This window comes from Stylophora pistillata, chromosome 11, assembly GCF_964205215.1.
Source record: "Stylophora pistillata chromosome 11, jaStyPist1.2, whole genome shotgun sequence".
Classification (NCBI taxonomy): Eukaryota; Metazoa; Cnidaria; class Anthozoa; order Scleractinia; family Pocilloporidae; genus Stylophora; species Stylophora pistillata.
Window position 1 is genome coordinate 2,959,099 of NC_142529.1, and position 26,207 is coordinate 2,985,305.

Below are 26,207 nucleotides of genomic sequence, written 5' to 3' on the forward strand. Positions count from 1 at the left end.
GTGGCTGTATTTCGAAAACGTGTTCATGATTAAAGTCAAACAAGAATCGTGCGTTCGGCTTCAGTTAGTGCCTGAAATCAAATTCATGTGATCAAAGTTTAAAAACGTTTCCGCTCTTTGATCTCTAAAATGTTGAATCAGTAAAAGTTTATGACTTCATCCTTGTCGTACACATCCCCCTCTACTAACTATGTACACATCAACACTAGAGGCTACGTGAGTAACGTTAATTCCCCTGTCCAGATTTGGTAATCCAAGCCATTGATGAAATTATCTTGTGAACCCTTTTGCTGTTTTTTAAGTTCTTAACTTGAAGCTTGTTCTCCGCGGATCCTTCGTCCCTGCTGAATAGCAATCGGAATGTTAACGTTTCGTCTTCCTCCTTGAACCGGTGACTGAAAACGTCTTATTTCACTCAGTAACTTGTTGTCAGGTCCGTTTGGAATTCCGTTAAATTCAGTTCCATTTTTCTGCTCCAAAACAGTCTCTACTGAACGAACCATACTTTCACTGTGTTTTTTCTAACGGCGAGCGAAGTACACAGAAGACAGTTGTAGTCAGAGCCATGTTATTATACATTTTGGGAGTTACGTTCCCTCACTTTATATGATATATGTTATCACATGTACCACAACATACCGCTCGATGATTTACAGCAATGTTTCTTTCACATTCAGGATATTTCGCTCGGTTATCACCGGGGTTTCTCTCAATATCACCAGCTATTAGCAGGAGTACGCCATGGACAGCCATAGAATTATTATAACAAGCAAGTTTTCTTGGAAGAAACTTTCTTTGCCAAACACGCTCGGCGATAGCTGCGTCTGTTCTCGTGATAATTCTAAAATGGCCGTCATGTTGTCGATGACAAATATTGAGAGAACGGTTCTCAAACTCTTCTGAAGGGGAAATCGCACCAAATACGTTTCCATAATTATCAGGAGTCAATATATCAGCATTTACACAGTTGTAGGCGGTAGTTGTCGTGAATTTCGATAGAGTTAGAAACAAAATCCAGAGAGCGGCTTTCATGATCCACACCCACTTTTGTACCCGACTCACTCGGAGAGACCGAAGTGAAGTAATGTGATGTTAATCCAGAAGAATAGTTTCGTGGGTCCCTTATTACCAGTCAGATGTGGCGGTAAGCTAATTGAATTTTCCAGAAAGACAAAGCTCTTAGGAGTTTTGATAGACAATAAATTACTCTGGAAGGATCACGTCGACAAGTTACTAAAGTCATTTGGTAACCAGATACGTTTTCTAAGGAAAATGAGCTACCTCCCGAAGTCACTTTTGGAAGAAATTTATTTCAAAACAGTAGTCTCTCTAGTCACTTACTGTATAGGTGTCTGGGACAGCTGCTCCATTAGTATGTTTAATGAATTGGAAAGCTTACACATCAAAGCTGGACGCATCATTCACCACATACCGCCGAAAAAATTTCAGGATAGTGACGTTCTTGATTTTATCAAATGGGAAGACCTAGGATATCTATATAAAAGAAGACTAACAATTGAGATTTTCAAGATAAACAGTGGTATGAATCACAGATTATCACCCTTCGTCAATTTTACCGAATCAAGGCATAAAGGCCCACTCCTTGAAATTAGAAGAACAAAAACAGATACAGGGAGGAACAGTCTATATTTTAGGGGCCCGATAATTTGGAACTCAATTAACAGAACTTCTAGATGCATAGAAAAAGTGAGGAATTAAAAATAGCACTGAAACGTAACAAAAACCAGTTGCGGAAGTTACCTTCATTCGCGGAACTGTTACAAATTCAAACAAGGACTTACACAACTTTATATATTATTAGTTTGAAATAGTTAATAGCATATGGTAGAATTTTAATTGTATATAGTAGAGTTTTAACTGTGTACAGTATTCTTTTGTATATGTATTTTAATTAACATCAGCTATTTAGCTCAGTGCCACCACTGACCTGCTCTAACAAATAAAGCTTACTTACTAACAAATAAAGCTTACAATTCCCAGTTGGCTTGTTAGCTCAATTGGTAGAGCGCTACACTAGTATCGCAGAGGTCAGTGGTTCGAATCCCGTACAGGCCTGAATTTTTTTCAGGTCTGATTTTCACTATTGCTTAAATAGTGCTTTACTGCGAAGGATCGTGCACATATACGTTTCATAACCGCAGTTCATATATATGTATTTCATATGTTTGTTGTTTGATTTATCATCTACGGGTTTATGTCGAATTAATTTGATGGCCTGCTCCCAGTTGGCTTGTTAGCTCAATTGGTAGAGCGCTGCACTAGTATCGCAGAGGTCAGTGGTTCGAATCCCGTACAGGCCTGAATTTTTTTCAGGTCTGATTTTCACTATTGCTTAAATAGTGCTTTACTGCGAAGGATCGTGCACATATACGTTACTTACTTACGCCGTGAGTGAAGGAACCAAAGCTGTGACCAAGTACACCAGCAGCAAGTAAAGTCACTTTGTGGATTTCCCGCCAAAACAAACGGCTCCTTTAGGAGCCACCACGTCTTACAAAAGTCATTGACCAAAGAAGTTTTTAACTTACTCCTTTTAATTATTTGTTTATTTTGTTCCTCACTTGATAGCTTTTTCTTCCCTCAGCATAAAGCTGTAAAATCCTTCACGAAAGAAAGAGCTGAAAATGGTGTGATAAATTTTAGAAAATTGCAAATATTCACTGCTTTGCAATGGGTATGACAAAGCTATGCAAAAGGATTATCTACGGAGCAAAGATCGTATCCATGCTCTTATGAAGTTAACCACCAGAGTCAACAACGTAATCAAGAACAAAGCCATGTGAAAACAAGTAAGACCTCCCCGGTCAACCAATCACATTCGCGAAATGTTATCATTGCATAACAAATTGCAAACGCAAATCTGCCATTTTTGTTTTGGTTTGTGTTGCCGACTTTTCGTACATAAACTTTCAGAACATCAAGTGATCTTCCTCGCTACTATGGGGGTTATTAATGTTAACGAGCATTTCCGAAATCGTCGTAACCAAGGAATGATTGAAAATTATGGAGTAGATCAGTGAGTAACATAACATTACATAACTTGATTTATTTACTTCCCGCGGTTTTGAGGTGAAAACCGGCATAATTTCTCTTCCTTCGCCATTAATCAGCCGAATTTCCTTTCGTCCAGTCGTTCCAGTTAGCTTTCAAGTGTGAACGTTAATAAGGATCGTTAACAAGGAACCGTTTTGAATGATGAAATGCCTGGATCGCTTCGTGCGATCGTCGGTTGATAACAGGTGATCGAAATGGCGTTGTTTGTTTTTGTTCCGTCGCAATGACTTCGTTTTCGGTGGACCACTTCTCGTCTTCGCTGTATCTTGCTGGCCAACAAAGCGTTATCTCAACTGTTGGTCAAAATACACTCAGCTGATGTATGTATATATTATTTACAGTGCTTTCAATATAAGACCCGGCACTCGCCGGAGCTCCGTTGGGTATTCTGTTGTGAGTCGCCGGGCACATTTCACACTGCTAAAGTCGCGGTCACCACACTCAAGTCGCTCTTCGGCGGGTGCTGTACCGAGGTAGCCACCTATTTCAAATTTTATTGAAAGCACTGTATTTAGAACCTAAGCGATTTGCTCTTTCAGAGCTTTGGAGGAAGAGTACTTTGAACCCACTAACCCAGAGACCCCCCAACAAGAATCAAATCAAAGGCGACATACACGTAATCGATCGCAGAAGAAAAAAATTCAATATAATTCAAGGAACACTGGACGCAGATTGAAAACTGGGAGCCGACCCAAGAGGAGATATGAGAATTGTGAGTGAAGAGTTGGGCAAGAAGGAGTACCCGAATAGCTGAATAATTTTACAATATCTGTTTCTTAAAACTCACTCTATTTGTTTCAAAAATAGCATTTTTCGCTGTGAAATATTTGAAATGGTGCTAACGATGTAAACTTCCGACATCTCAACTCCATTTTATTTTAATTTTGATTATAATTTATTTAAAATGTGCACTCATTCTGCTCAGTCAATATATTGGGTAGGAGGGGGTTCAAATCATGGGACACTGGATGAGTGAGTCGCACCAAAAGCGAGTCAATTTATGTCACTCTTCATTCGAGGATACTTTTTTCTGCTTCAAAGTTCAACCTCGGCTTCACTTTCTGAGATTAGTTTTAAAATGACTGCAATGGCACATTTTAACCCTTGGTTTTTTCTCCTTTATCTTAAATTCAGTGTGCTTTCTGCTGAGTTTGAGCGACCATGAAGAAATTGGAGAACTTGATATCTCTGATTTAGTCAGCAACAACACATCTGTGTTTGCAAAACTTTTGAGTAATGAGGAAAGCATGAAGGTACTGCTCTTAATTGTTTATTGCTCAGTACTGGTGGAAAATTTGTAGTAAGGTTTTAGGTAAACAACAATTCCTTACTGATTAACGAAATTGTCAAAGTGAAATTACAAATTATAGCCTTATCACATTACACAAATAATTATTACGGCTAAACTGACCAATCAGGTTAAACAATCCAGACTTCATACATTCAACTGACAACAACCTTTAACCCTTTAACTCCCATGATCTGGTTGTCAATTCTCCCCTCTAGCTGCTATACATTTCCTTGTAAACTGGTCAGGAGAATTTGGTGTTCAATCAAAGCAACAACTTCTACCTGATAAGTTTGAGTATTCTCATTACCTGTTTGCTAGATAATGTATGGATATTATAAGGAGAAGTTACAGAGTAATCACTTCTGGGATTTAAAGGGTTAACTTGACTCTCATGATGACTTGCACCTAGGTTGACTATGCATAACTGGACAATCAGATTACACCATCACTTAAAGCTTTATCAGTCAGTAACAAAAGTTTCCATTGTAAAACAGGTTTGGAGCGAGTTTGTAAACCTTTCTGATGAAGAACAGGAAGCTTTTATGGGACAGAAGAGGAAAACAGCTGCACCTGCTCAAAACATTGATAGGGGAAACACAGCTGAAGATGAGCATATTCCCACAGAGCGAGGTATTGCATTTTTCTAGTAGTAAACATGCATAGTGTTCTTTGTGCAAGTTTCTCCCTAACTTTGTTTTTGTTACTCAGATGCAGTAGCAATTGCAGAAAAGGCTTTCAACAAAATCGGAGGACACATTAGAGGAGTTCTTACGAAAAAACATTTTCCAATGGTACTACAGCTTTTTCAATTAATATAGCTTTGAGAATTGTTTTGTGTGCAAATTTCCCTTTAGATCACAATTAAGAGAAGAAATGAAAAGAAAAAAAGGAAAGAATATAATAATAATAATAACTTTATTATACATAAAATTAAAAAAGTTGACACTTATTTACATTGAAGCTGTGTAAGAAAGAAGAAATGAGAGAGCCCAAAAAAATATATATCATGCGACCTTAATCTTCTAAGTACCTCCACCCTCTTCTCATTGATACAAATTATCTAGTGTTATTCCATACTTTTATTATTTTTTTTTTTCTTATCAGGGTGGCTTAAAACACCATGAACAGGAAGTGATTGCATACTTTTCTGATGATCCCACTGCAGTCATGATCTCCTCCGTCCCGTCAAGGTGTGGAATTACAAATAATTGTTACTGTCTGCATTTATTCTATTTTTAGTGGTAAATATATGAAAAAGATGTCGAATGAAAATTATATGAAAAATATGAGAAAAATTGTGTAAATTCATTACGCTTTTAACCAACAAATGAAGAGGGAGGTTTAAGAAGGAAGGTTAACATTAGAATTTTAGTGACAGTAATTAATAACATATTAAAAATGAAGTAAAATCACTCTGTTTTTTCTTTAGTTTTGATAGGTTGTTGGTGCATGGGGTATGTCAGTTCCTAGGTTTGAAATCAATGAGTAAGTATTTAAGCAGTGAAGTGCAGTGTCAAACCTCAATTTAATGAAGTGCCTAGGAACTGGGGAAATTTGTTTGTTATATCGAGGTTCTGTGGCATACATTTTACTGTAACTTTGGCCAGGCTGAAAGTGAAGTATTGTTCATTAAACCAAGGACTTTTTTATATAGAGGTTTGTTAAATTGAGGTTCTACTTTAGTCATTACTCTCTTTTATTTTATGGAGCATTCACTAGGCATCAACATTGACCATAATCATGATAAAGCAATCCTCTAAGTATTCGTTACCACTGCAATAATAAAAAACCTTGGCTATTAATTTGTGGTGCAAGTTGCAAATTTGGCAATCTTTGTCTGGTGGTCATGTAACAATTTATGCTTTAATGTAACAAATTGTAACTTTCTACCTTCCATCTTTTTATGTTGGTTAAAGTTGACTGTATGGAACCTTTGGATGTTGCGTGAACCAACAGTAATGAATTCCAGCTAAACTTTTTATTTCTAAGGACCATTTTATGATTTGAGCTTACAAAATGGGAACTGAAGAGCTAAAGAAAATGAAGGTGATAACAGTGTTCAGTAATGGTCAAAACAATAGTTTCACCATGTCTTTTGTGGACTCATCTGGACATCTCAGAAAATGAATTCTGTCAAAGGCAGCCACACAATTAGCAAAGGTATTTGAAAAGAGTTGATCAGGGGCTGGTCCAGCAACACACTGGGGAACCTGTTTGTAGACTAGTAACCAAAGAAGAGAAAACTAGATACATTTCAAAGGACTATAGCAAACTACTCTGGCTTTTACTAATAATTTCTAATTTCTTTACTCCAAGGTACCAGTCGCAATGGAGACCGCATCATGGAGATTGAAAATAAACAAGAAACATTTTGTATTCCATCTCTCCTTCTCTCCCAATATTTGGAAAAGCGTAGATAGCATTGAAGGGTAGACTAGTTGTATATACCAGTGGATTCTCAGACAAAATCAATTATTAATACAGTGGTGTTTGTAGAAATTTGTGTTAGATAGGGTTCAAAGAAATATTTTCCTCTTGTGGTCAGTGTCTCAAACAAATAGGACTGTTATTGTCCAACAAATTTAATTTATCTTGGTCAACACATATATAGGCAGGAAAATAATCCTTTAAGAATTTTTTGCTTTTCCAAACTGTATCATGGTTCCAATGTGGGAAGTGAGATCTTTGAGTGGGTAGTGAGAATTTGATGATGGGAGAAAACTAGATCGAAAAACTTTTAATCAAGTAATTTGATCACAGTGGTGTGTACTGTATAATAAAAACATATCCATTACAAATTAACCAGATGTTTCATGGACTATCTGTCACACTAAATAAGACCCATCTCCCATAAGATGTCACTTTGACTATCTGTCTCTTAGCAAACCCCCCACTCCCCTCTATAAAGAGGTTCCCTTGTTATGAAAAACACTTCCATAAACACCTGACAGTTTGAGTGTTTGGAGTCAAATTATGTTTTTGGTTGTATTTCCTTCTCATAAGGGGCTCCGAAGTAACCACGCCTTTACCTGTGTCAAACCGGCCTAATATACATTAAAAACACCCTGTAATATCTGTATCAATAGCTGGTGACTGCTCAGTTCTAGATTTGTAGTGAAACTACATAGTTAACTTTCAGTTTTTAAAAGTGTGGGATGCTTCCTTGAAGTTGCCACCATTGTGCTTTTCGGTGAAAACCCATGGTTTTCTGTGTAGTATTCCCTCTGCTTGAGCCTTAAGGACAAAAGCAAAGCCCCTTCCCGTACCGAACACAAACATGACAAAAATGTATCAATACTGGACAGGTAGCCATGGGCTTTGAAGCATCAAGCTAAGGAGTCTCACAACTCGTATTCAATACACTGCCGCTAAAGGCTTCACAGTGCATGTCAAACCATTTTCTTTTCAGGCTTTTGCTTCAGGCTAAACCTTTTAAAAGACTCACAGCTAACAGTTCTGAATTTGCAAAAGATGAATGATGAATAAATGATGTAGCTTGCTAACCAATTGTTTACATACAATCCACACTTAAAAAGAATCAGAATTATTTTATTTCTTAACATTATTAATACCAAAATTTGAAGTTAAAGCTATCACCCTGACTCAAAGCAATATTAACAGTAATTGTGTACTTCAAAATCAGATGCTACTCTTTCCAAAACAAAAATAGCTTTACGGCTTTCACAGGGTAAAGTACAGCTGGCAATTCTAGCACAGGTTTACTAATGAAAATACCTAGCATTGTGAAACTGTACACAGAAATGAAAATTTGATGTAGAACTAGATTGCAAAAACCACTAAAAACCTTGTATCATCATGAGCACTTGCTTGTAGGCTTTTAGTATAGGATAACACACGTATTAGGAAAGAGTACTGGCTATTTTACCAGCAATATAAAAGGTACATAAGATATCCTTGGTAGTGAATCGAAAAATTTGGTAAAGAATGTCCTTGTTATCAAAAAGTGTCCAATTTGGTAGATTTTCCTTGTACAAAGAGGTAAATTCAATAATAATTCTTACTATAATATTTCTTGAAGCCTAACTAAAACACACCATTCAGACCCCACCCCCTCTACAATCCTCCCACTTAGATATTTAAACACCAGTATTTCACAAAAGCCTACATTTTGGGGTTACAAGGATTAATGAATTTAACATTTGCACTCTATCTGAGGGGTACAGGTCCACAGAGTGCTCCTAACTTTCCAGTGGGTATCAATGCACTCCACTTTACACTTTTTTCCTTGGAGTACATTAATATCTTCAGAATCTTATTCAAGATGCTCTACATGACTTCTCCTGAATGTAGAGGTTTACAAGCACATTCCTTTTCATGAATGTTCACAATTCACAAGGTTTGACTTGTATTCTGTAAAACTTTGTTCCCACAGGAACCCGAAACCTGTTGTGTGGCTAAAAATTAGGAAGGAATGGAAAATTTTGGTTAAGTACAATGTTGCCAATAAAATGAACACTTTACTCCATAACATAAGTATGTATATTCTTTACAATAGTCTAAATGGATAGAGCGCTGGACTGTTGTGCGGGAGGTCAAGGGTTTAAGCCCCGGCCGGACCAACACTTGAGGTCTTAAAATAATTGAGAAGAATTTGCTACCTTTCTATAACATCAAGAAATGGTTAGATATTCTAGTCTTCTCAGATAGGGACGAATTAATGGAGGTCCTGTCTCCTGCAGGGTTGGGGTAGGAGATGTTAATTTCTCACACACAAGATTACTGTGTGATGGATGTCCGCCCCTGGGTGGGTGTTTTAGAGGGCCACTAGGGAGAATACTTTCAAAAGTAATTGGTGTCACCCTCTTAAAATAAAGGTTTTTATTATTATTATTATTATTATTATTATTAAACATTTCTTATGGTACTGAATGGGAAAAATTGATTTACAATCAAGAGCCTCTTTAGTTGGCGATCATTTTCAAGATCCTATGACAAAAGCTACACGTGAGCATGGTACCCACCATGCACCTGTGCTGCAATACAAGGCTCAAAAATAGTTTAAAATAATTCTCATGAGGACATTCCCATTAACAAGGTCAAAACTGCTTTGGATAGTAAAGATAGAGGCTTAGAATGAGTAATGGGTATTCTGGTATAGCAGTATAGCTGGTAACAGGTCTGCAAACTTTTAGAGTGATTTGAAGAAACCATCTTGGAAGACTTAGTTTAGACCAATAACTGTTTCCTATTTTTCACTGCCACATAAATACAGAAACTGTTTAAGAAAATAATCAGAAAATGCTTGGGCACAATAGTGATTAATTTATGGTCAAAGCAGTTTTCATAACATGAATTAAACTATAACTCTACCTTTTTAGCTTGACAATATTCTTTATCAGTCATCTGTACAAGCATCCATGGTCTAAGAATAAACATGGATAACAATTCAAGCTTCCACTGCATTCAAATAGGATTATTAGTTTGATGAACAGGTTGTGTTCAAATCAACGGAAAAAACTCTTAAGACCGATATGAATTATTTCACAAGGGGAATAACAAATCATCCTAATTTGAAACTTACTGTTTTTTAGGGCCACCTAACAAGGAAAAATAAAATACAAAGAAAAATACAATCAGAAAAACTGCTATGATTATGTTATTTACACAAAAAGCATCAGTTTCCTCTTACAAATGCCTAACGTGAACAATTTTTGTGGTTACTGCCTCCCATAGGAGGATACAAGTCCCCCTGCTCACCTTAACAACAAGAAAACCAACCAGGGAGTCTGTTTGGGCATCTTAAATGATGTCCATACCAATTTAACCTTGCTAATCTTTCTGGTATGTTCACTCTTTCCCACCAAATACACAATCATAATACCCGATCTTCATCTGCCAGTAACTATTACATAAACTGTTCTAGGCTAAATCAACATAAAAACTCATTCTTCTATTTATTGTCATGTGTTTCTGTTTCTGTATTTTTATCACATACTGTCATTTGTGCATTACTAATTTAATATTTAATTTCTGTTTCTTGTATATTTATTGAATCTTTTGTTAAGCCAAATTTTATTTTAGATGTTTTAGCGTCCACACACTACCCACTGAGACTAGCTCTGCTATTTGTGGGTAGTGCGTCATTATGCCAAGTGTCATGTCATGATTTGTCTGTCTGATAAATGAAAAAGCCAAAAGGCCTTGAGGACTTGAGAGAAGCCCCCAGGGTGGGAGGGAGGGAGGGAAAACAAACAACAACTTGACTGACCGAAAAAAAGAAAAATTGCAACAAAACATCAATCAACACCCAGCCAGACAACGGTGTGGGGTCATGTGCCTAATTAGATCATTCCTGAGGAATATGAACGTTTTAAAAGTAACATAAAGCTCCAAAGTTGACGTTACCATCAAACAAAATGAGAAAGTTACAATAAACATTAAGGGAAGTTCTTTAAAAGCTGGTCACTAACACCCAACTATTCAGACCGGCATAGTCCTGTTAGTAATAACAGCTCCTTCCATTAGCAGCAGCCTCTAAGGCTAAAGATCATTAAGTCTCCCTGCTCAATACTCACTTGTTGCAAGATCTAATCCTGCCATTGAATCTGGGTGTAAAAAGAACAATGTCTTTCCTGTGCTCAATGCTAAGTAGTTCTCATATCGTTCATCAAATACAAGAAGAATTAAATCACCACTTTGAAAGCTGTGGAAAAAAAAACAAAGTGAAGATACATTGATTTTACAGTAACAGTTCCTCTTTCCCAGCTAGATCCAAGAGACCATTTACTGTACTGAGTCTGGCCAGAATCTTATAACCAAGTAAGTCATGTCACTATGTAAACACTGATGACTGAGCAGTTGTTACAATTTCTTTTTAGATGAGTCAATTTGACTTGCAAAGATATTAAGCTGAGAAAAACACTGCTCCTAGCCAAGGAATTTATGATGTCAGCATGCAAAAGTGATCCAAAATAATGTAAAAAGAAAAAAAAACACTTCTTACTCTATCAAAGACACTTTGTCCATCTTTGATGATACTGCACTTGCTCCACTCAGATGTTTCATCTGATTCTGTAAAAAATGAAATGATTAAATACAGGATACCACTACTACTGGAAGAAAATATAATTCTTCTATGCTTAATCCCCATATGATAAGTGTGGTCATCATTAATACAGTAGTACATAAATCTATTCACTCCCAGAAGTGACCAATAAGTTTATCATTTCAAGCTCCTTACTCCTTACTACCTTCCAGTGTGTATGTGTACTTATTGACTGAGCAGGGGGGGGGGGGGGAGACCTAAAGTTGTATTTCACCATCCAAGCTGACCTTAATCAGTCAGGATTTTGAAAGGGCCCATGTCTTTGTATGGCCCTGCTCACATTAAAGCCTACAGCCCTTGTAGAGGATTTTCTTTTTCAATAAAAGTGTGCATGTGGTAATAATACATAATCAAGCACACAGGCGATGAGAATCAATAAAAACATTTGCAAGGAGGTATTGTTTGATTTAACAACAAATTCTCATTGCAATACATTCCTTTAGAAGGAATATATTGCAATCAGTGAGGACTGTTGATACCAGAATCTAATGGGGGGGGGGGGGGAAGGGAGGAAGGAAGGGTGAAAGAGGTAAGCTACTTTACTTACTAGCTGTTGCTTAAGAGTTTTTATCTGTTGATCTTTTGCATCCAGAGCCTGTAAAATATATACTTTATTATAAAGATCACTACTGGTTTTCTCATATTAGTGAAAACACACCCTAAAATATTAAGTAAGAATTTAATTTGAATCTGTTTGTAAATACTAGAGTGGCGTGCGAGAGGTTGAGGGTTCAAGTCCCAGACAAAAACAACAACAGAGAGAATGGATTGCCTTTGCTATGACATCCACAAATGGTTAGACATTCTAGTCTTCTTGGATAAGGACAACAAACCGTAGGCCCCAGCTCTTACATCTTCCCTGTTCTGGTTGGAGTAGAGAAGGGAACATAGCTCCTGGCATTGTGGTCTGGCCTTGTCATTGTTTAGACAGGCCCCCCTTTATTTTTTATTGCAAATAAATAAATACAGTAACTGTACTTTTTAGACTCACTTGTTTCAGCTGTCCAGACTTGTCCAAAGTTTGCTCAGACAAGTTTTCAGCAAGTCTCTTGTTTTCCTGTTAAAAGGAAATGTTAATTGCCACAAGGTCTGTCAGGGGAACCTCCTTATTTGTAATGCATATGGAGATCAACCAAAAATTTGTAATACTAAAAGGCATGCATGAGAACAACATTTGGAGAAGTGTGACTCAGATTTGGTGATTTTCACATGGCACTAAATGTTAATAACTTAAACTTGTAAAAAAACTTGAACCACAGGAAAAGTTGGCCATCACCTCTTCCAGGAATTTCACTTTCTGTTGATTATCTTCCTCAAGCACAGCATCAGTAACACAACTGCAAACAGTGGTTATGATATAAAATTATTAAAGACTACTACTTGTTGCTTCATGCCTAATAATTTATACAATTTCCCTTTGTTTGTGTATCAATGCACAGAAAGCCATCCTCTTTAAGAGAACATCTCACAGATAGCTAGTATCATTAGTTGACTCCAATAAATTGGTGTGTTTTAATCTCTACTGAAGACCTAACCCAGTTGTTCGAAGGGCAGATAATGCTACCCAATCAAAACATTGCTATTCAGTAAATAATTGTGAACAAAATGTATTGCACCATCCACTAGATAGAGATTCATCCAATGGATAAAGTTATACACCCTTTTCAACTCACTCAGTTTCTTGAAGTTTCCCTGGTAACCCTTGCGCTCTATTTGCTTCCCACAATTCTCGTTCAACCTGCAGCAATGCCAGTGCTGATGCTTTCTCCTTTTCAATCTGCTGCAAGAATTCTGCCTCTTTGTTTTTCATTAGGATCTCTGAGTTCAGAATTTTTGATTCTTTGTCTTGAAGAGCTGAAGACCAGAATTTTTAATTAGTATCTGAAATAACTGGTTTGAAAAGGAAGCTTTTCCATTTAGCAATGGAAAGCCTCATGACTACAGCCATTGGACTACCTCCTTGGAAGTGCAGGCATAAGGTCACAATGGGGTTCTTGCATTGTAAAATTGAGCAAGCCACTCAGTGTACAAATGGTTTGTGGGAAAATTTCAAAGAAACCTGTAAATGTTTAGAACTGGAGGATCAGCTCTGACAGGTTTTATTTCCTAACAAAGGGAACTCATTGTTTGTAATAGCAATAAGGAGCGGAATATTCCTAAGCTTTCTATTGCATGGACCAACACTAGAAGTGATTAACGTGTAACTTCTCCCTACAATATCCACACATTGTCCAGCAAACAGGCAACGAGAATACTCAAACTTAGCAGGTGGAAATTGTTACCTTAATCTAACAACACATTCTTGACAATCAGATGTTAGGAGTTTTAAGGGTTAAATTGTGCTTTCCAAGGCTGATGCAACTTTTTAAGCAGCTCACTCCCCACTTCCCTGTAAAAGACTACAAACCAAAAATAAAACAAAAAACCACCTGCAACAAGTTCCTGTTCTCTTTTACAAAAGGCACTGCGGACTTGTCCAAGCTCTTCTGTGATTCTTTCTTTCTCCATTGCTATGGACTTTACCTCTTTCTCCTGTTGTTCAACTATCTGTTTCAACTCTTTAATTTTTTCTTGTGCCTGTAAAACAGCATGTTCTTTCTCCCTCTTTAGTTTCATCATTATGGCATTGAATCGTATTTGCTGATCTTCCTCAAAGCGTGATTTGCTTTCTTGAAGCTTCTGTGCTGCACCCTCATGTTCTTCCAATTTGGCTTTGTAATCAGCCACAATTTCACTCAATTTTTCAGTTTCTTCTCTATGTCGACATTCACTTTTTTCCTTTTCAGCTTGCAGTTGCTTTAGTTGATCTAGAATTTCATTTTTTTCAAGGTCAAGTCTCATCTTGATTTCTAAGAAAGCTTGCTTTTCTTTCTCAAACTTTGCATTCATTTGCAACAATTCTGTTTCAAACTCTTCTTTAGTTTTCTGAGCAGTATTTTGAGCTATGTTTTTGCCACACAAATCCCCTTTTTCTTTTAAATTACCAACAGCAAGTAAAACATCCGCCTTCATCTTTGATTGCCACTCTAGCACCAGTCCTCTGGCATCATTTAGACACTGATGCAAAAACTTGAGCTCATCCTTAACACAATCTCTGACTTTTGTGTTCAGTTGTTCAAATGTTTCCTTTTTCAAAATTGTCTTCTCCCAAGATTCTTGGGTTGATCTTAATTGGTCTTGTAACTCTTCTAATCTTTGAAACACATCATTAGATCTTTCAGTACTCTGAGTTCCAGAACTAGCAAGAGTTGGTGTTTGACTGGCTTCCTCAAGCAATCCAGCACAGTCTTCTTGAACTTCAGCCACTGGTTGTAAATCAGGGGGGATCTCCTTTTCATTGAAATTAACCGTCAAATCCCCATCAAAAACAGTTACATAATCCTCATGTGCTGAACGAAAAACTAGGTCACTATCATCAGCTGCAGAGCTTTTCTCTGAAGAAGTATCACTGTTACTTTTTTTTCTCTGATTAGAATTATTATCATGAGGATTTTCGGTGGTCTCTGTAGTATCCTGAGTACAGTAATTTTCTGTGGCCCCTTGCCTCCCTTCCTGTTCAAGAGTATTCTGATTGCCACTACATGTCCATTCAGCTTGTGTTGAAGTGTCCACACTCATCTGGGTAGCTTTGCTCTCAGAAGAAGACATGTCCTCAATTGAGGATGTCACTTTCTTATCTGTAATACCATCACTAGTTCTTTCAAGTTTTACAGAAAATTGGGCTACATCGCTAACATTTTCAAGTTCTTCTGAATGTAAAAAACTGGTTTTTGTGCCTTCCTCTCCCATGCTGACATTGACAGAACTAGACTCCAAATAAGAAGCTAGCTCTGGAATCTGATCTTTCAATTCTTGTAGGTCTCTTTCTGTTATGACTGGAAGCTGTTCGTCAAAAGGTTTGGGTGGCTTTTCCTACAAAGAGAGATTTAGTAAGCATTAATGGTTGCTTAAACCATTAAACTCCCATGAGTAACCAACAGAATTTTTTCCTATGATATATCAATGCAAAACTAAGTAGACAAGTGATGAGAATAAAGAAATATCTTGATTGGGCGATTTTTTTACTTGATCCACAACCAAATTCTAAGAACTAATGACAAAAGAATTGTAAGGCAGACAGTAAGGAGAATTACTAAATGAGAGTAAAAAAGGGCTTATGTATAACATACATCAAATAATATTAATGAGCTAACATAATGAAATTTAATTCATGGGTAAAATAGATAAATAATCATTTGTTTCAAGAGATACAGACTGAAAAACATACCACAAATCTAGATGGCCTGTCAGACAAACCACTGAATAAACTTTGTAAAAAATGCTGGCCTAGAAAATATAAAAGAATAAATGTGGTGGTGATCGATTTGGCATAAAATATATGTACATAAATTCTCTGAACACAGATAGATTAGAGTAAAGTAAACTTCAAAATCTACGTCAATAGCAAATTAAAGTATTATAAATTCACAGGTCACAATTTCAAGATAAAAGAATATCAGAGCTATTTCATGTAGATGCCATAACTCAATCCTCAAAACGTTTGAATCAAATAATCGTTTCCTTCATTTCTGATTTATTAACATATAAGTCATGCACCATTTTTTAAATAACATAATAGCAAATTAAGAACAAGTGACATATTTTTACTCACCAAACTGCAACTCAAATTCCTCTCTGTGTGCAGTTTCCTCTGTCCTTGCTTCTAATGAGATCTCACATAATTTACTAGCCCACTGGGGAGGAAAACGATTATCAAACTAATTTATATATTGACTACCCAAACCTTAAAAATTTTATTTAGAAAAACAGAATTTGTACTGAGCTACTCTGAGTCAAAGATAATGAAGTGAATTTTTACCTTTTGAAATTGCGAAGAAAATGACCTTCTTCTCACTACTTCTGCAACAGCTAAGATATACATGCGTGGTGCCTCGTTCACTTGTTCAATAATCTCCAACCTAAAACAATATAACTTTTAATCAATCATTGATATAACAAAGATTTGTAGATCTTCATATTTTGCTTACCTTCGCTTTATTCTTCTTATATTTTCATGATACATGATGATGGTTCCATCACATTCACATATCTTCTTCTCAATATACATGATCCATCTATTGTAAATGATGTAGGATTGTTGGTCAGTGATACCGTAAATCCTTTAATAAACCCCCCCTTTAATAAGCCACCCCCCTCTAATAAGCCACCCTCCTCTAATAAGCCACCCCCTCTAATAAGCCACCCCCCTCGAATAAGCCACAACCCTCTAATAAGCCACCCCCCTCTAATAAGCCACCCCCATCTAATAAGCCACCCCCCTCTAATAAGCCACCCCCATCTAATAAGCCACCCCCCCTCTAATAAGCCACCCCCCTCTAATAAGCCAGCCCCCTCTAATAAGCCACCCCCATCTAATAAGCCACCTCAATAAGCCACCCCCCTCTAATAAGCCACCCCCATTTAAAAAGCCACCCCCCTCTAATAAGCCACCCCCCTCTAATAAGCCATCCCCCTCTAATAAGCTGCCTCCCCTCTAATAAGCCACCCCCCTCTTTAGAGGAAGAAATTTATTAACCCCCCTCTCCATAAAAATGATGACTTTCTCTACTTTTGATTAATATGTTAGTGTTAGCCTTTTACTTATTTAGCTAGTCTTCATATTTAAATAATGCATAAACTAAATACAAGACCCCTCAAGCTGTTAGCTTTAATTATTATCATGTTTAAATAAAGGTCTTATCTTATCTCTTCCCTGTCAAAAAACAAAAATTCAAAATAACACTCCATGTCAGTAAGTATAATGGCTGAGCTTTGTTTTAATATCCAGCCCTGCAATTAGAAACAAATATTTTTCAATTTTATGTTTTTTCATCCGAGGACCATGTACCTTAATCTGGTGTGGAGATTAGCAGATAACTCATCCTTAGCTCTTGCACATTTTTTCCTGATATCCCTGAATTGAATTAAACAAAAAATGATACTCTTACTAATAAAATAAAATCATAATTTAATACAGTGTAATTGTTCAAGTGACTGTAAAGATGTGCACATCATGGCTGGCCAGGAACGGCATCATTTACCCTTTTTAATCCACCTAAGGATCTCATTTTGACTTTGATGAATGATTGTTGAAAGAGCCCCTTAAAATCACAAATTATTTTATCTAGAATTGGGGGAAAAATACAGATTGTTCCATTGATTTAAAGGGAACTAAACAATAACAAGACAAAGACAAACCATAACCACATTCTACCTGAGTCGCCTTTTCTATTCCACACCACATATCTACCTGATAGGTCTTTTGCAATGCATCCCTAATACTGCCTTCTTTTAAACATCCCTGCACCATTTATTAAACAGACTGTTTCACTCATAAGTTTCAATAACAGTTTCAAAAGCTTTTACAGATTAAGTAAAACAGACAAACCTAACTCTTCTTTTTAAAACTAGCCGAGCTTACTACATAAAATTTCTTCTTTCCTTACATGCATGTATGTAAATGATAATCCTGATGGAAAAACAGCTTAAAACATTAATTTAGGACAATTCTACAAACCTCAAGTGTGAGTGATTCTTAGTCATCATCAAAAGCTGTTTTTGGTGACTGGCACATAAATCAGAAAGAACTGAACGGTCGCGGCCAACATTTTGAACACTTGTCACATTCTGTTGAAGACCCTGTGACATGTCTGCTTGGGACTGACAGAAATTTTGCACATTCTGAAGAATGTGTTGAAGTCCAGCTAGTCTTTCATCCAATCCTTTGATTTCTTTCATATTCGTATTATCAAGAGACTCTGTTTTGATTTGGAGAAAGTTTAGAAAGAAAGGGGATGAGATTATGTCCGTTGAAATCAAAAGGGAATCCTGGAGCTGTTGAAACCTTGCATTCTCCAAACCAAACTCAAAATACACAGTGATGCGCTTAGTTAAAGCCCTGGGGCCCATTCTGAATCGGAAGGCCAATCCTGCTGGAGCTTTTCCCTTTTTCAGCACCATGAAGTTACTTTAAGTACTGAGATTCCCTCCTGGACATGATTAAAGTCCATCCCAAGGTTACCCCTCGGCATTTTATCACATTAACCTGACAAAATCCTTAATATATTCCATATACTCCTGAGGGATGTGAAGCACTTCAACCTGTTAACCCCTAAGAGTGACTATAGTCTGATCTCACCTAGTTTAGTTTAGTTTATTAGCTTCGCCAACAGGCAGGGACACCACAACAGCTTGCACCAATTACTGAGGGCCCAGTAAACCCACCCATCCCCCCTCCCAGTGGAGGACATCTACCACACAGTAATCTCGTGCGTGAGAAATCAACGTCTCCTACCCCTAACCCTGCAGGAGACAGGGCCTAAGGTTTATTCATCCTTATCCAAGAAGACTAGAATATCTATCCATTTCTTGATATCATAGAAAGGTAGCAAATTCTCCTCAGTTATTTTAAGACCATGAGTATTGGTCTGGCCGGGGCTCGAACCCTTGACCTCCTGCACAACACAATCCAGCACTCTAACCAATTGAGCTAACTGGGAGGCGGTTGATACCTCACAGTATCTCCACTGAATCAAACATTTAGGTCAAAAAAGAGAGGAAATGACTGCCAGCTTAGGAAGTTCCTGATCATTAAAAGTATTCTCCTTGTTATTATCACTGATACGAAATGTACAGAGAACAGAGAACAGCATGGAGAATATACACACTGATGTTTAGGAGTAAAGTATCCTGGCTAAGAACACTACACCCTAGCCTAGCCATCCATTGCACTCACACTTTTCAACCAGGAGTCTACCACCTCAAAGCCATTGGGCAACTTCATCTTCTCAAGTAAAGGAGAAGGAAATGAATCATTTCCAACCAGGAAGTACTAACATGAGTGGTTTATTCTTACCTAAAACCTGATTTACTTCTGTAGTAATTTCAGTAAGATGTGATTCGTCAAACTGCTCCACTGCCTCAATACACTGTTTGACCATGTCCTGGAGACTGTTCTTGTTGTCCTACCAGTAAAGAGAGGTTTGTTTGTTTGTTTTCATTTTGCTTTGTTCCACTTACAAATCATATTAAAAAAAATCTCTTTACTAAATGGGCTTGAAACAGCTTTAATTACCTGTGCACTTATCCAGTCCAGTAGACTAACTATATCCTGTTGTCTAACTTGGGAAAGCTGTCTTGAAATGAGACATGGAAGAACAGGTACCTTGGCTAGTAGAGGCAAGATGTCTTTGAACCTACAAAAACATTAGCAGTCCTCAGCTTTCTTATGTTGGAGTAGAAGACAAATTGTTCATGTTAAAAAAAAGCTGCTTTACATACCTATCAAGTAACTCAATATATCTTGTCCTTGAATCCAGAAACTCTGAGTAGATTTGATGAACACTACTTGATCTGACTTTAAACTCACTGGTACAATAATTTATGAAAAAGAGAAAAAGGCAAGACAAATATTCAAGTTATGAAATAAGAAGAAAGTATCAAATAAAATTATCAAAATCAGTTCAGCCAATGTACTTTTAGTGCATACTTGTAATTAACAATATGATGTTCTAAAATTCTTACTAATAGTTACTATTAGACAGAATTTTATTCACACATTCCCAAAAAGTCCTAGCTTCTTCTAAGGGATCCCATTTTGCTTCCTGAGGACACAGGTTTCATGTCAAAATCAATTCAAGCTTGTTTCAATAGTGTTTTTCTTTGGTCAAGGATTATTACTATAATGTAACTGAAACAAAGGGAAATAAAAGTCAAACTAGTTTAAAGCTATGGTATATTGACCTGAAATCCATTTCAACACATACAATCATATAGATGCTTCAAAATTTAATGTCGGTGTTTGGAAGGATTTTTTTCTGTTTTGAATAATACCTTGCAATGCTTTCCAAATTGGCAACAACTGCTGACCATCCCTTCTGTTGGAGCTTTTGCTCACACACTAGATTTTCACAGCTCTCTGCAATTTGGACGGAAAGCGAGTAGAATTCCTAAAATAAACAAAAGACAATGTATATACAAGTCTAATAAATTAATAATAAGTAAGAGTAATACACATACAAATATAAAAATATTTGGTCAAACCAGATTGGGTACCATTAAAAAGAACAACATATTTTTAGAACCAAATATCTTGACACAGCTCCCACTAGTGCCTGTTTTAATTCATAAAAGAGCCTGCTAAGAACATAGGCTGTTATTTGCTCACTACAAGATATCTGCTGAATGGTTTTAAGTTGCTATTTCTTATAAAATAATAAACAAACATACAGATGCTAGCTGAGCTCTGGATACAAGAGTTTCATATGTGGGTGGTAAATTCAAAGATTTTTCTACTTGCTCCTTCAAATTTGCTTCTGCAAAAAAAATTTAATCAATATAATATCAGTCTATAATTATTACCACAGATAATAACAAAATATATCTAATGCCCGCTTCCCTACCCCCCTAATAGCATTTTTGATGAGGACACAAATTAACTCTTCATCTCCCATGAGTTCCCAAGACAGAATTTTTCCTCACAGTATCAATACAATATCAAGCAGACAAGAGATGAGAATATAAATCAGATCATTGGTTGATCCAACACCAAGTTCTCCACACTGACCTAATAAGAATTGTATGACAGACAGTAAGGAACATTTCTAAAGAGATTATAGGTGTGAAAGGGTTTAATTACAGCCTGCAAATAATTGATAACAGATTCAATACTTACCTGAACCTAAGTTTAGACTGGGAGATGGTGGAATGGAGGACTCAATGGTGGATTTGCTGAACAAAAATATTGGATTGGTATCCTGAAACAGAAACCTTGTGTTAGAACATCCTAGATACAGAACAGATTAGAATATCCTATAATATTCAACATTTTGTAGTCTAGTTCTTAGTCATATAGGCCCCCTAAATCCTTGCAAAGTAAGTAATTAAATTCACTAGCTGCAAGCTGAGCATCAGTTCTGAAAAGGTAAATCTAAGGAATACTGAAGTTTAAGAAATACTGAAAACAAATTAGTTCTTCCCCAACCTCGAACTGACTATCTCAAGAGAAGTTTTTTGTACAGTGGAGCTCAATTGTGGAACAACTTACCTGTAGACCCAAGACAAGCGTCTTTGCTGACTGATTTCAAATGTAAATTAAGTCGCCACAGTTTAAAGTAAGATCTTAATTCTAAGTAAATTTTAGACATGGCCTCCATGAAAAGCAGAATTTTTTATTTATTTCTTTTATTTGAATTGTTATTATCAAATTATTGTAATTATAGTTAGATAGACAGGTTTCTAGTATAGAATTAACTAAATCAACTGATGGAAAAACCGTGTATAAATAAAGTTATCCTATCCTATCCTATCTACAATCAGAATACACTACTTACAGTGCCAGCACTGTTATAACTGCAGACTCTTTCTCTGGGATCCAATGCTTCACCATTTGATATCAACAAGACTTGCTTGTCCTCTGGGATCCCCGTTTCAACAGCCAGTGTACTCATCAGCACCTGAACACTGTTTAAAAGTAACAACATCTTAGCCTTGTGTAAATGAAGGAACTGGGAAAGTTACTATTCCCTTTGAAACAGGTGTTTTAGGTTTCATTTATTTCTCAAGTTTGAAACTACTCACAGTACCCCAGTTCTTCTGCTATGAAGATGAAGGATCTCCAGCCTGAATAGACTGAATAAACCCAACTTCTTAAGGTTCTTTGTCCAAACTATTTGGTTAAAATCAGAGTGACCAATTGTCATAAGGAATCAAGATTTCTGTAGAACTTTGACAGTTGGTTTAAAACACTGAAAGGCATCTTAGGAAATCAAAGGCTAATATTTTTTCTAATGTCAATTGCTCATATAGTATCTATTCATATAGTATCTATTCATATAGTATCTATTCAGTGTTCTCTCTAATACTAACTCCCAGTGAACATATCAAAATTTTGTTGTGTATGACAAGATAGCATATCCTTCTGCCGAATCTTCATGAAAGATTTCATTTGGAAGCCCTCAAAATCCCACCAATTTGACGCCATGATACACATCAGCACACAAATACCATGTTGGATTGAAAAAAACATGTGTTTAATACCATAGTCAATCACTGCGGCCAGCAGTATTGTCATACACATTTATATTATGCCTTTTTCAGGTTCTATTTTCAGATCTGACCTTGGCAAGTTTTTCAAATTCCTCTTTCAGTATGATCTTTGAACAGAAATATTTTGACTCAAAAATGCATTTTATATCATTGATTATTGTATCTGTAAATCCAGATTTTACTGTGTACTGGATGTAAACTTAAAGCAAACAAACATAACACTTAAATTATTCATCTACACGTTGTCCACTCATGGCATTATTGAAATATGACATATTGTACAAACGGGACATGAACTACTTCAGTCAGCTCTAAGACTGTCCAAACAGACAGATAAAAAGATGGTTAAATATCACTTCGTCATAGGTTTTGTTCAAAACTGTTTAGTCACGATTGGATGAGCACGTAAGTGACTTAAAATAAGTCAAGTACAAAGTCTTCCACACCAGTTGAACAACATAAAACTCACTATTACCTTTCCATCGCCAGCTCCATTTCAAAACTGTACGTACTCCCCAGGTCGACATAAAACACATGCAGCATTTTTGTTAGATTTTGACGCTCGAAGCTTGCCGTTAATGTAAGTTAAAGTTAGCGCTGTTGTAAAAAATTTGTTAAGTCCATGTTGTAGTATAAGGCACTTCGAAACGAATACCCCTGACAATGCCCACAAAACCACCTATCTCTCTCCATTTTCCCTGAGAACTTTGGTGTTTTTTTTCGCTGAAGAATTATCTTCCTGCATTAGCAACTGTTTCTGAGAAAACAGGAAACCATGGTACTAATTTCGTCGCTTCCCTGTCAGGAAATGATGACTTCGCTTGTACTCTCTTCCAAGGTCATAACATATATCACGTAAGTAGGCATGCGTGACAAGTTTGACTGCTGACCGGAAATGTAAAATATCGGAAGGGAACACTTCACCGGAAGTTTTAAAATTAACTGATGAGGTAACGCAAGATCAACCAAAGACTGACAACATAGAATTCCATTACGAAAAAATAATTTCAGCACATGGGCATCATTTGAAGTTTATACACAAGTGGGTATAAAGAAGATGTCATTCTGTGATGAATTTTACTTCTCAAGGCAAAGTTTTTTTTTCGAGTTCCTCCTGATATGTGTATAATCCTTCAATCTTTTCATTGTAAAAAAATTAAAATAATGCTATAGTTTTGAAAGGGTTTCAATTCTAAAATGCCAATCAAGCTTTGAGTTTTCACCAAGTCCACTCTGATGATCCTATCATCTAGAACACAGACTATTTTCCACTAGATTCCCTAGTTAGAAAAGTTTCAAGCAGCACTCCTGCAAAAAAAAAAAAATTATAATACGAAGAAGGGTATTTGTTTTGTTATCCACACAGGGCAAGGAGAAAAATCTAAGTCCCCCTTAAGGAATCAAACCCCAGACATACAGATTTTATATTTATTTAGTTACATTTTAAAGTGTTTAGGCCTGCTGGTAAAAATACCATACATTAAATCAAAGGGTGACCTAGTCTACCTTGCTTGATGTTACAAAAATAATTGTAGCACAATCACTTTACAAGTAGTGGGTAATGAAAATATTTTCCAGCTCAATTACATTATCTTTTTAATTACATCTCTAGATACATCTGAGATTTGGTTGCAGAACTACAGTAAAGAGTGAAGAAAAATTATAAGACTCTTTGACTGTTAGCAATATATTTTTTCAGCATTAAGTGAGATCACTTTGGTTGTTGTTTCACTTCATTTCAAATGCATAAAGTAACTAAACATCATAGTAACAAAATCAGAAACCATGTAACCACATGATGTGCTGTATTTTCACAGATGAGAGATAATTTTCCTAGTATTCTTATAAAAAAAAAAAAACTTGCTAAATACTGTACTGATACAACTCACGGTAACATTGAAAATATTTGCTTTTAATTGGACTAGGTCAGGTGAGGTAACTAATGACGGTTAAAAGTGTTGAAACTACCACATATCCAGCTAATCCCATTTGGTTAGGTATCCAGGGCGCATGCCACAAAACCTCTATATCTCCCACGCATCCCATGCACCACGTATAAGGGAAATAATAAAAACGTTATGATCTTACACTACACTAAATAACTATCTTTCTCTCTCTCCATTATTACTTACAGTAATCATATAACGCTGGTCAAAACATGTCTTGGGAATGGATAAAACTATATTATCCCATATCAATTTTCTAATAATTTGTTTATTGTCATTATCTTTTTTCCTTCAGGTTTAGCTAGTTTTTTCAATTCTTTGAATTTTTTCTAGTTCAAAACTCTAACTTCTTGGGAACTTCCCAAGTGAATCCAGGCTTAAAATGACCACAAACACTTGTTGCCTTAAAAATGGGTTTGCGCAGGTCTAAGTCCCTAATGATTGCTCCCGGCCTAAGATCAAAATTTTTCTGAATGATTTGCAAAAGCTCATCATCTGACATTTCACCACTTCCATAACTGAAAACAGATACTGACAAAGGTTCTGGAATACCAATTGAGTAAGATACCTGTATTAGTGCACGCTTACAAAGCTTTGCAGCAACCAATGACTTTGCAATCCACCTACAGGCATAACTTCCTGACCTGTCCACCTTTGTTGCATCTTTACCCGAAAATGCCCCACCCCCATGAGCACCCCACCCCCCATAAGTGTCAACAATAATTTTACGGCCAGTTAGGCCACCATCAGCCATTGGACCACCAAAGAGAAACTGTCCTGCAGGTAACAGATGATAGACTGTTTGCTCATCAAGATATTTTTCTGGGATTACACCTTTCACAATTGTCTCCTTTAAATGGTGCCGGATTTCCTCTGCAGACATTCCTTGTGCATGTTGACTTGAAATCAAAACAGTGTGAACCCTTTGAGGCATGCAAGCACCATCTTTCATATTGTATTCCACAGTAACCTGTGTCTTACCATCAGGTCTGAGCCATGGCAAAGTTCCGTCCCTGCGACAGTCTACCAGTCTTTGCACCAGTTTGTGTGACAGAACAGTTGTTAAAGGCATAAGTTCCTCTGTTTCATCTGTTGCATATCCAAACATCAAGCCCTGATCTCCAGCACCTATGTCCAATTCCTTCTTGTCCAAGTGTACAACTCTTGCGATTTCCCCAACTTGCTCTTCGATGGAAAGCAAAACGCTGCACGTTTTGTAATCGAAGCCTTTAGAAGAGTCATCATATCCAATTTCTTTTATAGTATTTCGGATAACACTTTGATAGTCGACTCTCGCTCCAGATGTAATCTCGCCAAAAGCCATAATCATACCAGTTTTTGAAGCAGTTTCGCAAGCGACTTTCGCCATCGGATCTTCTTCCAAATGGGCATCTAAAATCGCATCGGAAATCTGATCACACATTTTGTCTGCATGTCCCGGGCAAACTGACTCTGAAGTGAAAAGAAACTTGCTGTGGTCGCTAAAAGCAGTCATCAAAGAGCGATGTAAATAAAATCTTGCAACTGAAGCAGATTTTGTTGGAATAAGTCGAGCTAGTTTAGCTTTAGAACTCCACATTTTGCAAAGGTGTTACCCTCTCGTGACTGAGTAGTAGGTACAACTACAAATTGGCGAGGAGACAAGCTTTCTAAAATACGTTATTAAGCAATCGTGTGTATGGTGCAACCTTGTCGTGCAATTCCCACGCAATCGCCGTGCAACAACAGAAAATCAATACTTCAT

General features: G+C 36.7%; 2 protein-coding genes and 1 pseudogene across 4 annotated transcripts; 1 reads left to right on the plus strand and 2 right to left on the minus strand.

Moving 5' to 3' along the window:
• Positions 1 to 2,855: 2,855 nt before the first annotated feature.
• LOC111323081 (R3H domain-containing protein 4) lies at positions 2,856 to 7,168 on the plus strand. 2 transcript variants are annotated; one of them, XM_022926368.2, is made up of 9 exons: positions 2,856 to 3,037; positions 3,417 to 3,548; positions 3,615 to 3,787; positions 4,210 to 4,328; positions 4,861 to 4,996; positions 5,075 to 5,157; positions 5,471 to 5,556; positions 5,796 to 5,851; positions 6,683 to 7,168. In XM_022926368.2, exons 1-9 carry the CDS (start codon positions 2,961 to 2,963, stop codon positions 6,784 to 6,786), a joined length of 966 nt encoding a protein of 321 aa, XP_022782103.2. In that variant the 5' UTR covers positions 2,856 to 2,960; the 3' UTR covers positions 6,787 to 7,168. The 2 variants fall into 2 exon arrangements, with proteins under 2 accessions (XP_022782103.2, XP_022782104.2); XM_022926369.2 differs by lacking the exon at positions 3,417 to 3,548 and having other exon boundaries at positions 2,858 to 3,037.
• Positions 7,169 to 7,899: 731 nt separating this feature from the next.
• On the minus strand, positions 7,900 to 23,368 carry LOC111323080 (uncharacterized). Its single transcript, XM_022926367.2, has 24 exons — positions 22,993 to 23,368; positions 21,803 to 21,932; positions 21,145 to 21,226; positions 20,700 to 20,785; positions 20,304 to 20,419; positions 19,752 to 19,838; positions 19,546 to 19,666; positions 19,327 to 19,435; positions 17,989 to 18,229; positions 17,320 to 17,385; positions 16,460 to 16,546; positions 16,291 to 16,390; positions 16,084 to 16,165; positions 15,700 to 15,758; positions 13,862 to 15,344; positions 13,106 to 13,286; positions 12,709 to 12,769; positions 12,424 to 12,489; positions 11,980 to 12,027; positions 11,331 to 11,398; positions 10,903 to 11,030; positions 9,909 to 9,924; positions 9,698 to 9,749; positions 7,900 to 8,781 (listed from the first exon to the last, which is right to left on the minus strand). The coding sequence occupies exons 1-24, from the start codon at positions 23,058 to 23,060 to the stop codon at positions 8,710 to 8,712; spliced, it is 3,609 nt and encodes a 1,202-aa protein (XP_022782102.2). The 5' UTR covers positions 23,061 to 23,368; the 3' UTR covers positions 7,900 to 8,709.
• Positions 23,369 to 23,931: 563 nt separating this feature from the next.
• Positions 23,932 to 26,178, minus strand: LOC111323123 (S-adenosylmethionine synthase pseudogene; annotated as a pseudogene). The gene has a single exon (XR_015993170.1). The product of XR_015993170.1 is annotated as an S-adenosylmethionine synthase pseudogene (transcript).
• Positions 26,179 to 26,207: the final 29 nt, after the last annotated feature.

Excerpts from the sequence above, each read along its gene's own strand:
- LOC111323081 (XM_022926368.2), top strand. The coding sequence starts at position 2,961 with ATGGGGGTTATTAATGTTAACGAGCATTTCCGAAATCGTCGTAACCAA. Across the intron at positions 3,038-3,416 it reads GAAAATTATGGAGTAGATCA|TGCTTTCAATATAAGACCCG; the intron begins GTGAGTAACATA and ends TATTATTTACAG. Across the intron at positions 5,557-5,795 it reads ATCTCCTCCGTCCCGTCAAG|TTTTGATAGGTTGTTGGTGC; the intron begins GTGTGGAATTAC and ends TTTTTTCTTTAG.
- LOC111323080 (XM_022926367.2), bottom strand. The coding sequence starts at position 23,060 with ATGCTGCATGTGTTTTATGTCGACCTGGGGAGTACGTACAGTTTTGAA. Across the intron at positions 15,345-15,699 it reads ACAGGCCATCTAGATTTGTG|GAAAAGCCACCCAAACCTTT; the intron begins GTATGTTTTTCA and ends CTCTCTTTGTAG. Across the intron at positions 11,399-11,979 it reads AAACTCTTAAGCAACAGCTA|AATCAGATGAAACATCTGAG; the intron begins GTAAGTAAAGTA and ends CATTTTTTACAG.